Source organism: Prinia subflava, chromosome 17 (genome assembly GCF_021018805.1).
Source record: "Prinia subflava isolate CZ2003 ecotype Zambia chromosome 17, Cam_Psub_1.2, whole genome shotgun sequence".
Taxonomy (NCBI): Eukaryota; Metazoa; Chordata; class Aves; order Passeriformes; family Cisticolidae; genus Prinia; species Prinia subflava.
The window spans coordinates 13,906,173-13,921,728 of NC_086263.1; the positions used below are offsets into that span (position 1 = coordinate 13,906,173).

At 53.7% G+C, this 15,556-nt stretch overlaps 1 protein-coding gene across 1 annotated transcript; it reads left to right on the plus strand.

The window, feature by feature from the left end:
- The first annotated feature begins 18 nt into the window (after positions 1–18).
- NT5M (5',3'-nucleotidase, mitochondrial) lies at positions 19–6,870 on the plus strand. Its single transcript, XM_063414235.1, has 5 exons — positions 19–327; positions 2,939–3,039; positions 3,417–3,477; positions 3,807–3,921; positions 4,078–6,870. Exons 1-5 carry the CDS (start codon positions 64–66, stop codon positions 4,233–4,235), a joined length of 699 nt encoding a protein of 232 aa, XP_063270305.1. The 5' UTR covers positions 19–63; the 3' UTR covers positions 4,236–6,870.
- The last annotated feature ends 8,686 nt before the right edge of the window (positions 6,871–15,556 follow it).

Sequence of the window (15,556 nt, forward strand, 5' to 3'; positions counted from 1 at the left end):
CCCAAATCCCCCATTCCCTCCCCTGAGCCCCCTTCCCCAAATCCCCCATCCCCTGTCTCCACAATGATTTTGCTGAGCTGCTTCCTGCACCTGCGGCCCCGGCGCTGCGGGCCCTTGGCCGGGCTGGGCAGGGGGCTCGGCCCCGCCGCGGGGTCCCGCAGGGCTCTGCGGGTGCTGGTGGACATGGACGGGGTGCTGGCCGACTTCGAGGGAGGCTTCCTCAAGAAATTCAGGGCCAGGTACCCCGACAAGCCCTACATTGCCCTGGAGGACCGGAGGGGTTTCTGGGTGTCGGAGCAGTACGGGCGCCTGGGACCCGAGCTGAGTGTGAGTTGTGCTTCCCCCGGCTCCACGCGTGGGCTTCTTGTGGCCAGAGCTTGGCCCTCAGGGACCTTCTGACCCCCACGTCATCGGGGCTGTGCTGGGAAGGGTTGTGGGGGCCACCAAAAAGCTCCCACGAAAGCACAGGAGGGCTTCCAGCAATGCATTTTCTTTTCCCCAGAAATCCAGCTTTTTTGGTGCACATCGGTGTCTTTCTTAGAATCCTAGAATGGGTTGGGTTGATAAGGACCTTAAATACCATCTCATTCCAACCCCCAGCCATGGGGAGGGACATCTTCTACTAGACCAGGCTGATATGATGGCCTAATGGGCTTTTTCTCTGCATGCCTGGATGGAGACATGCAAGGAAAGGGAATATTTCAGAACATCTGTCTTATATAAAAACCCTAGATTGTATAGCTGGGGTTTTCTAGCCATGTGGATTTGTAGTATTCCTAGATGGATTATTTAGCTCCTCAAGTGCAGTGTGAAGGGTGGGATGCAGCAGAGCAGTTCAGAACAAACCATGCAATTGATGCTTCACTTGAGGGCTTGCTTAAAATTAAAACTACCCAAGCCCTCCCATGCCAGAAGTTATTATATTTGGTTTAATAATTAAAGCTTAAAAGCAGAAGCTCTCTCTATGTTGTAATTTATCATTCAGCAACAGGCCGACTGTTGCAGGGAGTTGTTGTCTGTGGTCTCATCCATGGATTGCAGTTGCACGGGCTGAAATGTGGTAAATAAAAGTGTTCTCGTTGTTAGGAGTATGATGGTTACAGGAAAGGGAGTGGGAATAAGGTCCAGGGCTCTCCCATGGGCAAAGTCCTAAACAACTTGATGAGCTGAAGGAATAAAGTGTCTTTTCTGGCTAGGAATAGTGAAAGGGAGGTGCAGAAGATCATTCGTGCAGTAAAGCAGCTGCTTGAAGTTTAGCAGGGGTAACACATGATAACAATTTTTTTCTTTCTTGATCGTAACTACTTTGGACATGTTAAATGAAGTGAGCTCATCTTGTGTCTGCTGTGATCATGTAAAACCACCAAAACCTTGGGCTGAGCAAGTAGCAAAACTTGCACAGACTGACCTCAGGGCAGTTCTGGTTTTCCCCGTGGTTTCAGGGCAAGGCTAAAGTGAGGAGGAGCTGCTCCACGACTACAGACAAATGGGCCATTCCAGTCTCTGACCAGAGAGCTTCAGGGACCAGAAAATAGGAGCCAAAGAGTCCAATGAGCTGCAGGTCCCAGCTCTGAAAGGGAGGAAGTTCAGCAATGCCCTGAGCACACAGACCTGGAAGGATGGAGAGCCCTGGACAGGCAGGGAAATTTCTTGTGGGGATTGAGGGTCTGTCCTGGCACATGGTGGGATTCCCAGCCTGGGGGATTTTTCCATCTGCTGGGCAGCATGCTGGTCATGGTGCCACAGGGAATTTTTCTGGCTCAGGTAGTGGAGTGGGTCTTTTCCTCAAGGTGAGCTTAGTTATTCCCTCTTCAAGCTTGATTGCAAAATGTTTTTTGACATAATTGGAAGTGGGATAGCTGCGGAAGTGCTGCTTGTAAGAAAACACTTCAGTGCAGTTTGAAGTGCTCTGCTGCATGAGGCTGCGTTTCTCAGGTGTCTCTTGTGCAGCTACAGACAATATCTTAAAAATAAAACATCACTGCTCCCTAGTCTGAGGCAGAGCAACTGGAGTTTGAATGTGTGGCCCTGTGGCAAACTTTTATGCTGATTGTTCTTGCCATGAGCCTGGAGGCATTTCTGCATCTGCAGCTCCTCAGCTGCATCACAACACTGGGGCTGGGCTGCTTCTGCTCCTTCCCAGCTCTCCTCCTCCTGGACACAGGGTTTGTGCAAAATAATTGCTTTCCTTGGCACCTGATGATCTGTTCACCTGTTTGAGGCTGTGCAGGGGCTGCTGTTCCTTAGAGCTGTGCTGGACCCATTGCAGGCAGCCCCTAGACTCTGCTGTTTGCTCCCTGTGGTCTCCTCTCTGTTCTCCCTGTGCCATCCCAGTGCACCCAGGCTGCTGTCCTGGATGTTGTGTTTCAAATCCTTGCCTGGAAATGCTCTATTTGCCTGCTAGACCTTGTCCAGGCATCCCTGAGGAGGAGCATCTGCATTCATCTTGACGTGTGGTTCATCCTGTAATGCACTTTTCTCCTGGGAGAGCAGCCTGGCTGCTATTTTAAGTGATCTCATGGAGACAAATAGGCCAGGCAGCATCTGTGCCTGAACAGCATCATGGTACAGCAGGGCCACCAGCCCACATCAGCTGGATCCACGTGGATCCCTCCCTTTGGAGGGGTTTGGTTTGGATCTGGGTAATCTCTGGTGTTTGGCCTCACAGGAACATGCAGCTCCCTCTGTGTCTGGGGCTGCAGAGGCAAAACCAAGCCTGTTCCAGAGCATCTCACATCTGAATTGTATGGGGTGGGTGCAGGTTGGTGGGTGGGGAGCAGAGGCACCCGCAGAGGCCAGGGGGGTGAGCAGAAGGGGACCAGAGCTGGTGGTTCCACTGTTCTCCCTGTCCCATCCTCTGTCCTAGCAAAGGGTGAGGAGGATGCACATGCAGGAAAAATTACAAGAAGTGCAGTAACTGATTGCTTTTCCCTCACAGGAGAAAGCCATCAGCATCTGGGAATCCAAGAACTTCTTCATCGAGCTGGACCCTCTCCCTGGGGCTGTGGAAGCTGTGAAGCAAATGGCAAATTTGGCAGAGTGAGTATGAACTTGCCCATGGCGTGTGGGGATGGACAGAGGAACAGCTGTGTCTTCACATCCACCTCTTGGTGGAAGTGCTGATACAACAACAGCATTAAAAATAAATATCTCCCAGCCATCAGGGAAGGGAGGGGAGAGAGGGCTTTGACTCCTGGAGCAGTCACCTAGAACATCAGCCATGTGCAGCCTCTTCCCTTTAGCTCTGCTCCCAGCAAAGGTTGTGAAAAGGGGATCACGGTTTTGCTGTGGGATTCTGTGAGACGGGATTAATCTCTTAAATCTGTTTGATCTGTGTGTGGTGGGGGGTTGGCTTTGGGCTGCTGCCTGCTCTGGCCCAGAATGACACTCTGCCCCTGTTTTTCTCCTCGTGGCAGCACTGATGTGTTCATCTGCACGAGCCCCATCAAGAAGTACCGGTACTGCCCTTATGAGAAGGTGAGCAGGCCCAAATCCCAGCTCCCCCTCCCATCCATGCTGCCCAGTGAAAGGTGTCTGACCCCTGCATGCCTCTGGCTGTAAAATTCACCTGTTCCACCCATTTGCACGCACTGAGGCTCTTGGTCTTAGTCTTTGATCATGACATCAAAAGCTGCTTGACTTTCAAGGAACTTTTACTCCAGCAGCATCCAAATCCCTCCCACTAATGAACTTATTAAGAGAGAGATCCTCCCTGTGTGGGGGCCAGGGCTGCTTCCAGCCCACCAGGCCCCCCTGCCCCATTCATCAGCCTTCCCTGAGCTCACCAGCCATCTCTTGCCTTCCAGTATGCCTGGGTGGAGAAGCACTTTGGCCCTGAATTTCTTGAGCAGATTGTTTTGACACGAGATAAGACAGTGGTTTCTGCTGATCTGCTTATAGATGACAGACCTGATATAATAGGTAAGAGGTGAGGGCTGAAGGAGTGACTGGAGGCAGCCAGGGATGGGTGTTGGTCTTTCTATGCTGTTTAGGTTTTATAACTTCGGGGTCTTCATGTTGGAGTGAAATCAATGTCTCACAGAGTTGTCCAGACCACTGACCTTCCTTTCTTTGCAGGGGCAGAGCAGAACCCCAGCTGGGAGCACGTGCTCTTCACTGCCTGCCACAACAAGCACCTGCAGCTGAAGCCCCCCAGCCGCCGGCTGCACTCCTGGGCTGATGACTGGAGGGCCATTCTGGACAGCAAACGCCTCCCGCCCGGCCAGGCCACCTAAACCCAGCCCCTACAGCCACCTGGGGCTGCAGCCACCTGCCTTGTCCCTGTGGAGTCCTGCTGAAGGCCAGAACCACGGATGGACAGACAGACAGACGCTGTCCCTGCTGCAGAGAGGAAGAGGAGGGTGAGCTGAAGCGCCACAGTCACCTGGACTTGAGAAACAGACCCCAAGCCAGCCCTGCCACAAGGGAGCAACAGCAGGATTGTGCCTGTGGACCTGACAGCCTGGCTGGGGGCATTTCCCACTGGCTCATGGGGTCTCTGTGCTGCCTCTGCACCTCCACAGGGCCAGCCCAGCGATTCTGATGGACAAGGTCACCCTCAGCGTGTCACTGCCCTTGCCTGGTGCACTGCACGGCACAGACCAGCTCTCCATCCTCCGAGAGATGGAGACCTCCCTCTCCATCCATGATCCCTGACGTTATGGTCAGGGATCATGCGTGTGCTTTGTGTAGTCCTTGCAGGGTTTCATCCCAAGGAGCTGCCTCAGGAGGTCTTTCCCACTGGCAGTGCCTGGATCTGGGGATGGGGGTGGCTGGGAGGGCAGGGAGAGCAGGCAGTGCTGTCCAGGCTCCCTGCTCTGGGGTTGTGTTGGTGGAGGATTGTCACAAGCACACCCATGGATGCTCTTTGCAGTTCTCACATACTGCAAGGGGAGATATTGGGGCGATGTTGCTGTTAAAGGCTGGGGAGCTGTGCTGGTTTCAGGGTAGAGTTCATTTTCTTCACAGAATATAAGCCACTTGTATTCTTCACAGAATACAAGCCACTGTGAAAAAAATGAACTCTACCCTGGCCAAAACCAGCACTGGAGGCTGTAAGAGGTGCCCACGAGCTGTATCACAGGGTAGTTTGTTCTGCAGCTCCACCACAGTCCCAGCTCTGGATGTCTGGGGACAGAGTGTGCTGCCAGTCCCACTCCCCTGGTTCTGCAGAGAGGTGTTCAGTGCCTGGCTGCTGCAAAAGGGTCACAGCACACACAGCTGTACCAGCACCTCTGCCAGGGGACAGTGCAGGGGCTGCTGAGCTCTGGGAGCAGCCACCACTGCTGGGAAGCTGCAGTTGGCCACCAAAAATGGAGGGTGTAGACTAAGGGGCAGCTCCAAGAGGGATGTTTTTGGCATAGCTGTGCCCACAGCCTCTTCCTCCCTTGTTTGTCTCATTTTTGCTTCGCTGAGCCTGTACCAGTCCGGCCTTGAACTTCAGGGACCTGTCTGGCACAAGAAAACAGCAGCTGCTGCTGCTGCTCTTGGCCTCAGAGACACATCCCAGCGTCTGGGAGAGCCTGGCATCCCCTCCCTGCCTGTGCCCACTGTCCCGGGTGGGAGCTGGTGCTGGCCCACCCCAGGCAAAGCCCCAGGGATGAGCTGGGTGTGTCACTGCTGACACCACAGAGGCCATCGAACCCTGCTGCTGTGTGTCCCCACGCTGTCCAGGATCCCACTGCCCTCCTGGCCCAAGGACTTGCTGGCTGCAGCAGTAAAATTCCCCACTTGGACATGTAAACCCACAGGGAGAGGTGGTAGCCAGGGCTTGGCTGGGGTTTGACACCCTGCCCTATGTGCTCACCCCTTTGATTTGCCTCTCCTGTGGGCCCCCTATCTGTGAAAGTACATGAACTTAAAGCTACATAACCAACAAATAATGCAATTCAGCAGTGGCAGCCAGACCCCTCCCGTTATCCAGGACCTGGAGGGGTTCTGGAGTTGGTGCTTTGGAACCTGTGCCTTCCCTGGGTGCTGCAGGGCCAGGGATGTGTTGCCTTGGGGCTTGCCCTGTTTTTTGGGACAGGGGGAGTTTACAGAGTAGGCATGGTTGGCCCAGGGCAGTGGGACTTACATACATCTGTTTTTTCTTTCTTTCTTTCTTTCTTTTCATTTTCCTTTTCTGTTTAAACCACTGTGTGTGTTTCTGTGTGGTGGGTTTGGTTTGGAGGGGTCTGTTTGGGATGTGCAGCTACCTGAGGTGCAGCCTCCTGGCCAAGAGCTGCTTTGGCTGGAGGGTTTGCAGGCTGGGAACTGGGACAGTGTGAGAGCACCATGGGCAGCTGTGCAGCTCCTGAACATCAGGAACCCCTTGGCTGCACCAGACTTCCACAGGCTGCTGACCCCCCTGTAGAGCCAGGGTGACTTTGTGGGGTCCAAGCTGGTTTTTTTTTTCTAATGGTACCATGTAAATATGAGCTGCCTGAGCTCCCCAGAGCCTTCTCCCTGCTCACTGAGCCAAAACAAGCTGCCACATTGCTCCAGCAGCTGCTCAAACCTGTCATCTTCCCCCGAGGCTGGGGCAGACCCGAGGGATGTGGCTCTCTGGGGCCAGCAGGGCTTTTCCCTGTGGTGAGATGTGATGCCAGAGAGATCGTGTGGGTTCACACTGAATATACTTGAAAGCAGAGCTGGAGTTTCTCATGCCTGAGGCTCCAACTCCATGCACAGAGATCCTGAGCTGGTAGCAGGACTGTTTGCTCCTACACTCAGGACTGGGAGATGACTCCATCACCGACACATCCCGTTTGTTGTTGGAGCCTGTCTGTGTCCAGCTGAGGTACACAGACCTTTTATTTTTGAATGTACCTGTACAAACCCGAGGCAAATGATGAGCACTGCAATAAACACTGGGTTGTTTGGCATCCAGCTGCCTGGAAATGGAGTTTGGGGTTTGCAGTTTCCCAGCCGTGGCTCTATGTGGGGATTGGGGGGTTTCACCCCCAGGTTTGGGAATGTCCCCTTGTCCAGAAAACTTGGAATTACTCCTGCTGCCCTGGCAGTGCCATCACCCTGTTAGACACAGTCTCTGAGGGCACAATAAACCCAAGGGGTGCTTTTGGGTAGAATTCATCTTCCTAAAGATCTTTTGGAATAAATAAAGCAGTGAAGTGTGTGAGAGCAGAAGCTGTGAAAGGGGCTGGGACTGTGATGGCCTGGCTCTCGCTGGGATTTTATGTCTTATCCATCACTGCTGGCTGCTCCACATCCACACACCCAGGCTGTGAGGTGTCCGTGGACTCTCGTGGCCACTGTGGGGCTTTGCCATGAGAATCCCTATGCATGAGCAGAGTCTGCATGCTGTGAGCAACGCCATGGCCCAGCTGGACACTGGGAGCAGGGTCACATTTCCAGTAGAAGATGGGACAAGTTGGAGGGACTGCATCCTGATGGAGCATGATGAACTTCTGGTCTGCTGCTGTGTTCTTCCATGCTCTCCTACGTGGCTTTGTTTTCCCTTGAAAGGCCTCGGGTTGCAGATATCACATATATTCCAGGGGACAAGCAGTTTCCAAAGCAGGCAGAGACAGACAGCAGGGGTAAGGAGATGGTAGTGCCCTAGCCCTGAGCACAGGGCAGTGCTGGTGGGAGCCTTTGCACCCTTCCCATGGGCAGGAGCTGCTGGACAAATGTGCAAACACCCACCCCCCTCAGGGCATTCCCACCTGAAAGCATCCCCCTTCTCCCCAGTCCAAACTGGACCAAGGGGGCAGGCCCTGGCAGGGCGGGAGCAAGTGATGCTCTCCCCTGGATCCTCGGCAGCAGTCGCTCATCAGCTCGTTCTCACCTTGGCCGCTGCCCAAATAACTGCGAGCGGTGTGAAATCCCAGCGGAGCGGAGAGCCAGGAATGCAGGGGCCAAGCGGGGCCAGCCCTGACGCAAGGGCAGCGGGTGGTGTGGGACAGAGCCAGGGCAGGGGACGGGCGGGAGGGAGGGTGAGTCACACAAATACGCAGCAGGGGAAGGAGCGGAGGAAGCGATGGAGCAGCCGGAGGCAGCTGGATGGGGCTGTGCTCCTGCCACCGTGCCCGGTTTCAGGAGAGGAGCAGGAGGCGCCTCAGGGTCACTGCTGCGGCCAGGCTTTGGAGCCCGGTGGTGCCAAGGCAGTGCGGGCAGGACATCCATGTGGATGGGAGAGGAATATCCACTAGAGGGGACTGTGTGACCGCGTGTGGGAGCGCTGCTGCCAGCGCTGCGCATCCTGTGCCAGTCCTCCTTCCAGCCCTCCCGGTTATCCCAGCCCAGGCTCCGATGCCCCCTGCATCCCTCTCGCTGGGCACTGCCGCCCGGAGGCGCAGATCCCCGGGACCAGGGGTACCCAGGGGCAGCTGCAGGCGCCAGGAAAATCAGAGAATCGTGGAATGGTTTGGGTGGAAGGGATCATAAAAACCATCTCATCACAACCCACTGCTGTGGGTAGGGACACTTTCAATTATTCCAGGTTGGTCCAAGTGCCATCCGACCTGACTTTGGACTCTTCCAGGGATGGGGAAATGTGCTGGAGTGGCCTCCACCAGCTGCTGAGCCTTGTCCCAGCCACTTGCTCTCTCTTCAGCTGGATAGAGCAGAGAATGGGACAGGCAAAACCATGAACGACTTGTGGGTTAGAAGATGAACTAGGCACCTCTAGGGCCCATAGAGAAAATATCCCTGAAAAAATCACAGGCTGGAGGCCCCTGAGAGCCCAGGGCATCCCTCCTACCCCTGCTCGGCTCTGCCCTGCTTGCCCCTGGGACCTCACAGCTCTCCCAGGGCTGAGATTGCACATCCTGCCCCTGAAAGCCTGAAATCCCCCCCAAGGAGCTGGAACGTGACTTTGCCTTTTCCTTTTGCTCACTCTGAAGCTGGAGCTCGTTTTGGGGAGCAGAGTGGGGCCAGATCTGCCAGTGGGGAGGACAAGGGGGGCTGGGGTGTTTCCTGGTGGGTTTTGCTCATCCTTCCATTCTCCCCCAGCACCATGATATTATTTCCCTCCCGGTTGGATTAATGGGATTTGCTTCTCAATTTGTGCACAGGGACTTGGGTAATGCACTCCCCAGAGAGAAATCAACTTCCCTTGCCCCATCAGTGCTGGGGACGCCAGACCAGAGCCCACATGATAGGCTGCACTGGCTTTCTCCTGTCTTTCAAGGCTCCACACACATTAAGCCCGTCCTCCTGGCAAAAATCTTGCAAAATATTTATTTGTGACTATGTTAACAAACATGCTTGGGGAACATGTTGTATTGAGACGTGAGCATGCCACCTTCTCCCTGCCTCCCTGGGGCCAGGACTGTGGGCAGTGAGGGGCCAGGGCTCAGAGCTGCCAAAATCCAGCTGACGCTGCACTCGGAGCACCGCCGGGACCAGCAACCCCGAGCACGAGGCCACCTCCCTGCTGTTCCCACCAACCACCAAACCTGCCAGCAACATCCCTCCAGTGCCTTTTTCCTAGAGGTTCCCAGCTCATGGCTTTTTCCTGGAGGTCCCCAGCTCATGGATGCAGCTGGGGGAAGGGTCTGAGCACGACCTTGTAGAACCCTGGTGTCCTGCAGCCAGAGGGACGTGGACACAAGGGCTCCAGGGATCCTGTCCAGCTCTGTAAACACCCGTCAGAGGGGAGGGCCCTGGTGTCAGGCCACACCATGGGCAGAGACCAGTGGAGCTGAGCTTGCACACCCCACAACCACCCTGAGCTCCTCCCTGCCCCTCACCTGTCCAGTCCTCCTCAGCTGGTGGGTGCTAGCAATGAATCTGGGATGGAGAAGGTGCCCTGGAGAAATGGTGCTGCTCCTCTCTCAGAACAGCCTCACCTTGAACATGTACTATTTTAAACTCTACCTTGCCAGATTTGGGGTGAAGTTGCCTTGGCTATATCTGGGTCCAGTACTCCATGCCCCTGAATCTGCTTTCAGCATCTGCAGGTAACCAGGGCTGGAGCTGGGTTTGTTTTCCTGACATCCAGGGGAGGGAGATGAACAGCATTACTGAAGGGCTATAGTTCAGGTACTGGGTGAGAGCACTCGAGGGTCTATGGAGCTACAATCAAACCTGTGAGCCCCTGTGTGCCCATGGCATTTTTCCTTCGTGCCAGCCCAGTGGGAGCCTCAGCTGGGCAGCACCTGTGCTGCCTTCACATCTGTCTGTGAGTCACCCCACAGCTCCTGGGGACGGCTTCAAAACACCAAAGGGCTCAGGGAAACTCCCAAAAGTGCCGGGAGATGCACTGGCTGCAGCTGTGGAGGCTGGGAGTTGGCTTGTGTTTAGTAAAAGTGAGGCAAGAGGGCCCTGTTGTGAGTGCCAGGGGATGTGTGAGGACACGGAGCAGCTCCTGCTGCACGGGCTGAGCCCTTCCCAAGAGAAGGGATGGAAAAGGCAGGGACTTGGCGCTGCAAAACACCTGGAGACTGCACTGGTGCCACCCAGGCAAGGCTCAATGTTGTCACCAGGGCTGGAACTGGATGGTCTTTAAGGTTCCAACCCAGACCATTCCGTGATATCACTGCTGAAGGCACCAAGCAGGTGTGGGCAGCAGCCAGTCCCAGCTCTCAGCCAGCTCCCATCTTGGTGGGACTGGGATCCCTGGGGCCTGTGTCACCCTTTCTGTGGCCACCTGCACCAGGCTTTTGGCTGGGCACCAGCTGGGAACCCCCTGGCTCAATGCCCCAGCCCTGCTTCCTTCCCCTCCCAGTCACAACCGTGCCAGGTAATGACTCCCTGAGCCCGAGGGACAATCTCTGAAGCTTTCCAGGTGTTACCACCCCTCCTCTTGCAGGCATCTCCTTTGCTCTCAGTCCCAGACCCTCTGGCTCTCACAGCCTGGAAAAGCAAACTCATGCCTTGGGTGCCTGTTTTATAACAGCTTTTCCTTTCCCAGTCTAGCAGAGCAGTCTCACAGCTGTGCTTCCTGCTCATGCATCTCATGCACATCCTTCTTAATCCCAGGGAAAGTGCTCCTGGGTGGCTCCTGGGGACAGGCACTGGTGCCAGTGGCAGCCTCAGCCACCCTCAGAGCACAGGGGGATATTTTGGCACTGATTCCTGCACTAGGGCCAGTTTATTCTCTGCAGGACATACCAGTGTGCAGGGAAACATGTCTGACTTTAAACATCACTGCCATCTCCTCACTCCAAAATTGATCTCTGGGTTACCCACGACCGTTCAGATTATGAAAATGGAGACACAGAATATGTTCTAGCTCCTTCCTGTATAGTAGGGTTGGGACTGCCCACACCTAAGGGATACAGGAAAATAGGGAGCTGAGTGTCCCACCCTGCCCAGCATGGGCAGAGCCCAGCTTTGTAACTGGAATTCATAAAAAGAGACCACAAAGAGTCCACAAGAAAAGGGCAAAGCTTCATTTCTCCTCCTCCTGGTGTGGCCACAGGGCAGAGACCCCCCATGGATGGGATTTTTAACAGTGTTTTTTAGCAAAAAGGGTTTCAGAAGTGGCCAGACCTTTAGGTCTGTGTGTTCCTAAGAAGCCACAAACCCTCCTGCACCTGTCCCCCCAAATCTGCAGCACTGCCATGACCCAGAACCCACCCAGCCCCAGCGACCCTGCTGTATTCCACCCTGCTTTGCAGTGTGCTTGTGGAACACATCAAACATGCCTGGAGGAGTGTTTCTGGCCCAGCACCTGCTTTCCCCACGCAGCATTGTTTCCCCAAAGCCCGGGAGAACAGCAGCAGCTCCACACAGCCCGACTCCTGTCAGAGCCAGCTGGCTCCGTCCTGCTCCGAGGCGCTTGTTTCATCCCAAACTAGCTAATTCTTGCTGCCTTTTATTATTCCTGCGTTTGAAGGAGGGAGAACAAAACAACCCTTGGGGTGAAGTTACCTCCTTAATTAACAAGGCTGAGAGCTTTGCAGAGATTGTGCAGAAGGAGAGAAAAATAAAGAAAACTGGGCAAAACCGGAAAGGATTGGGTTCAGTTGTCAGACCAATTAACCTAGATCCACACTCTCCCCCTGGATGAATTGCTCGTTACTACGTAATTGCTCGGGCCCAGCTCCTGATTGAGAGAAATTAAAATCAGACACTTAACAAGGCAACCTGGTGTGGAGATGGGATGCAGGAGATGCCTGGGGATGCCATTCATGAGACAAAACTGAGAGAGAGCCCAAGCTTGGAGGATCTTGCTGAAATCAGCATTATCTGCACCATTTGCACAATCCTGGACTCAAAACATGGCTGGGAAGGGGGATCATTTGAAAAGGCTCTGGGAGATGGTGAGAGGAGGAAAGCTCTGATTTAGCCAAGCATTTCAGCATCTGCATAATTGCAATGTAGCTGCAGGTCCAGCTCAGCTCAGTGCAGGATTTAGATGAAATAGGAGATGTGCTCTGTCATGGACAAAGTGATTCAGGAGCTCTTTTGTCTAAAGAAATAATTCTTTGCAAACCCTTCTTGACTCTGTGTTAGGACCCATCTGCCCAGAGAAGAGGGAAAATTCCACTGTTATAGACTTTTAAATCTATACCTAGTGGAAAAAAGCCACTAATCCTGATAAATCAGCCTAGGAAAACCAGCCTGTGCTGTATCTGAGCACGTTCTTCCATGTGTAGGGCTGATGAGTTCACGTGCAGTGGGAAATTCAGACACGGTGTTTGGGAAAGCTCAGTGGTTTCAATATTAGCTTAAGAGTAGGCAAACATGTTTTCCTGCTGCTGAAGGAGAAGGGTATCTCCTTGTGGGAGCACTGGCCTTTCCCATCCCCTGTGGTTCCACCTGCCTCTTTTCCTGCCTAGGAATTTTCTGTGGAGCAAGGGAGGGCTGCAGAAAGCCCCAGGCATGGCTGCACCCCCAGCACTGCTGTGTGAGGTGTGATCAGAGCTCTGCTTCCAGCTGCTCGCCCTCCTGGCTCACCCTCCTGCCATATCTGCCTTTCCTCCAGGAATTTTTGGGGTGCTGCTCCTCTGTCTGGCTCGTGCTGGGCTTCTATTTGTTTTCAGCCCCGTGGCCAAGCCCCAAGAGCTGACCTCCATCCTTGGCCAAACCCCGCTGCAGTCTGTGCTTGCTGTGCAATACAAAGCAGTATCCTTAAAGAAAAAAAAAGCCCTGGATACCCCAGTTTCAGCAGACTGAGCTTATCCTGGTGTCCAGTGCCTGCAGTCTCAGCCACACACGTCCCTGGAGCCAGGACAGACACCCCAAAAGGCTGAACCCCAGTTACAGCTGTAACCCATCTGATTGATCCCAGACATTCTTGACATCTGCTTTAATTTTTATTAATGAACCAGCTGTCCCAACAGGTCACAAAAACTACCACAGGCAGGGCAGCCAAGGATGAGAGTAGCCCAAGTCAATGTTATATCTCCAACAGGAAAACCCCAAAGACTCCAGCAACACGTGTCTAAAGGAAAACCACCAGTGCTCTGGCTACACCACGTGTATTTATTGACATAGAAAACAGCTGCCGTGTGTTTTCCACCTCCAGGCTCAGCCCACAGCCACCAACACCCTTCAAACATCCCTTGGTGGGATCCAGGAGAGTCTGAAGGGTCCATCCACTCCTGGGTGGTTTCATCTGAGGCTGAAACAGGCTCAGGCTTTTCCTATGAAGGCCCCGGGATTAAATTAAAGAGGATTTAAGCAGATGGTCGGTTCTCTGCTCATCATAGTTGGCAAAATGGGAACCATATAGCTGAATTGTCTGCCTGCACTAATTAATGTTTGTACAGTGCTCTGTGCTGCAAACCGCTGCCGACGTGCTAACTGCTATCATTAGTATTATTACTAAGCTGTTTATGCCTGTTCCAGTGCTTTCTCTCCTTGTCCCCAAGGGCTTTGCCTCTTTCCTGTGCAGATGTATGGGAAGAGGAATCAGCCCTCTCAGGCTCTGACTGGCTCTACCCCAGGCTCAGATCCCTGGTTTGCTGATAAAACCCTTTGGCTGTGCCCACAGCTCCATGGTGAGGGCAGGAGCAGCCAAGGGCCAGGAGGTTCTGCCCAGAGATGAGGTTTGGCATCATCCTGCCCAGCCCTAGGTGAGGTGGTTGTTTCAGTGTCCCTCCTGACTGCAAAATGGACTGGATGTCGCTTCCCTGCCTCCTTTGTGTTCCCACAAGGAAAAGCTGTTTTGTGCTCTTAGGGGCTCTTTGCATCCTTCTCTGTCACTGCATGGCAAAGGGTTTTGTAGGGGAAGGGAGGGATCACTCATCCTTCCTAATGACCCGAGAGGAGGCTGAGGAGCAGAGGAGTTCAGTGATGGATGAGCTCAGCCACGCTCCATGACAGGCCCTTGTCCCTGTGCAGTAACCGAGCAGTGACGTCTGCTGCCACCGGCAGAAGGGACGGACGCTGCATTCCCTACAAATAACCATCCTGCAAGACAGTGTTCTGCAAAGCTGAAGGATGGCTTCTCCCTTTCCTGCCCAGTGAAGCTTTTAGCAGAGAAGCAACTCACCAGAAATCAGGGATGCTGCCTCTGGAAAGCAGTGAAAGAACAATCATCTGCTCAGGGGTGCACGGAGCAGCAAACGCTCCCCACAGACACACTGAAACCTCAGAGTTCAGGATCATGGAATCATGGAATGGCCTGGGTTGGAAAGGACCTTAAAGGTCATGGAGTTCTAATCCCCTTCCATGGGCAGGGGAACCTTCCACTAGCCAAGGGACACTCCCAGGGTGGAAGACACTCCACAGCTTCTCTGGGCTCTTCCAGTTGCAGTCTCTCACCACCCCAGGCACAGATCTTTGACCTGATCAATGTTTCCAAGACTCTGCTTGGAAATCCTTTGCTCAATTAACCTGACCAGGCAGAACATTCCTGACCATCCCCACTGGCATCTTTCAGATACCAGAGTGTTTTTTGTGACTTGGTTGGGAAAGAGACTGCCCAAAACAAGAAACTGGAGCAGTCCCTGAGAAGAACCAAATAAAACACAAAATGCAGGCAGCATTCCCAACCTTGCTCCCTCAGGGTGAGGAAGGCACCCTCACTGCCCAAACAGTGAGATGACTTGGCTGAGGACTGATGTGATGCTTCCAATGGGAAGTTTAGAGTGTGAATCATCCTTATTTTTCCCCCACAGCAAAAGCATGAGATGAAATGAGCTTCAGAAAGTTGGATGAAGGATGTAGGCAGAGCAAACAGCTCCCAGAGTGAGAACAGGGATTACTCCAGCCAGGACAAGCCCTGCTCTTGCCCTGAGCCAGGCTGCATTTGCTTTGCAGAGGTTGTTTAGCCCAAACAAAGAATTGCAGAGAAAAACATCTCCGGCAAGCAGGCGATCAACATTTTCTGTGCAGTTTGAATTATCCATGACTTTTGACCCAAGATTAAATCTAGTGTGTAACTGGTGGTTATATATTGAGTCATATGAGCAGCCTAATCGCAGAAACCCCATGTTCTCCAAACAGCCTGAGCCCCGTCCGGGCCGACTGCGAGCCGCTCACGTTTCCCAGCCAAAGCACCCTGCAGCTTTTGCATCATCCTTTTAATTCAACACTCACAAAGCAATTTTTTTTCATCCCACCGGTATCTCGAGCCCAGAACAAAACAAACCCAGAGGCGCCGTGAGCGGCCAGCCCAAGGAAACCAGATTTCCCAGGAAGTTTGGCCTCGGGGCGG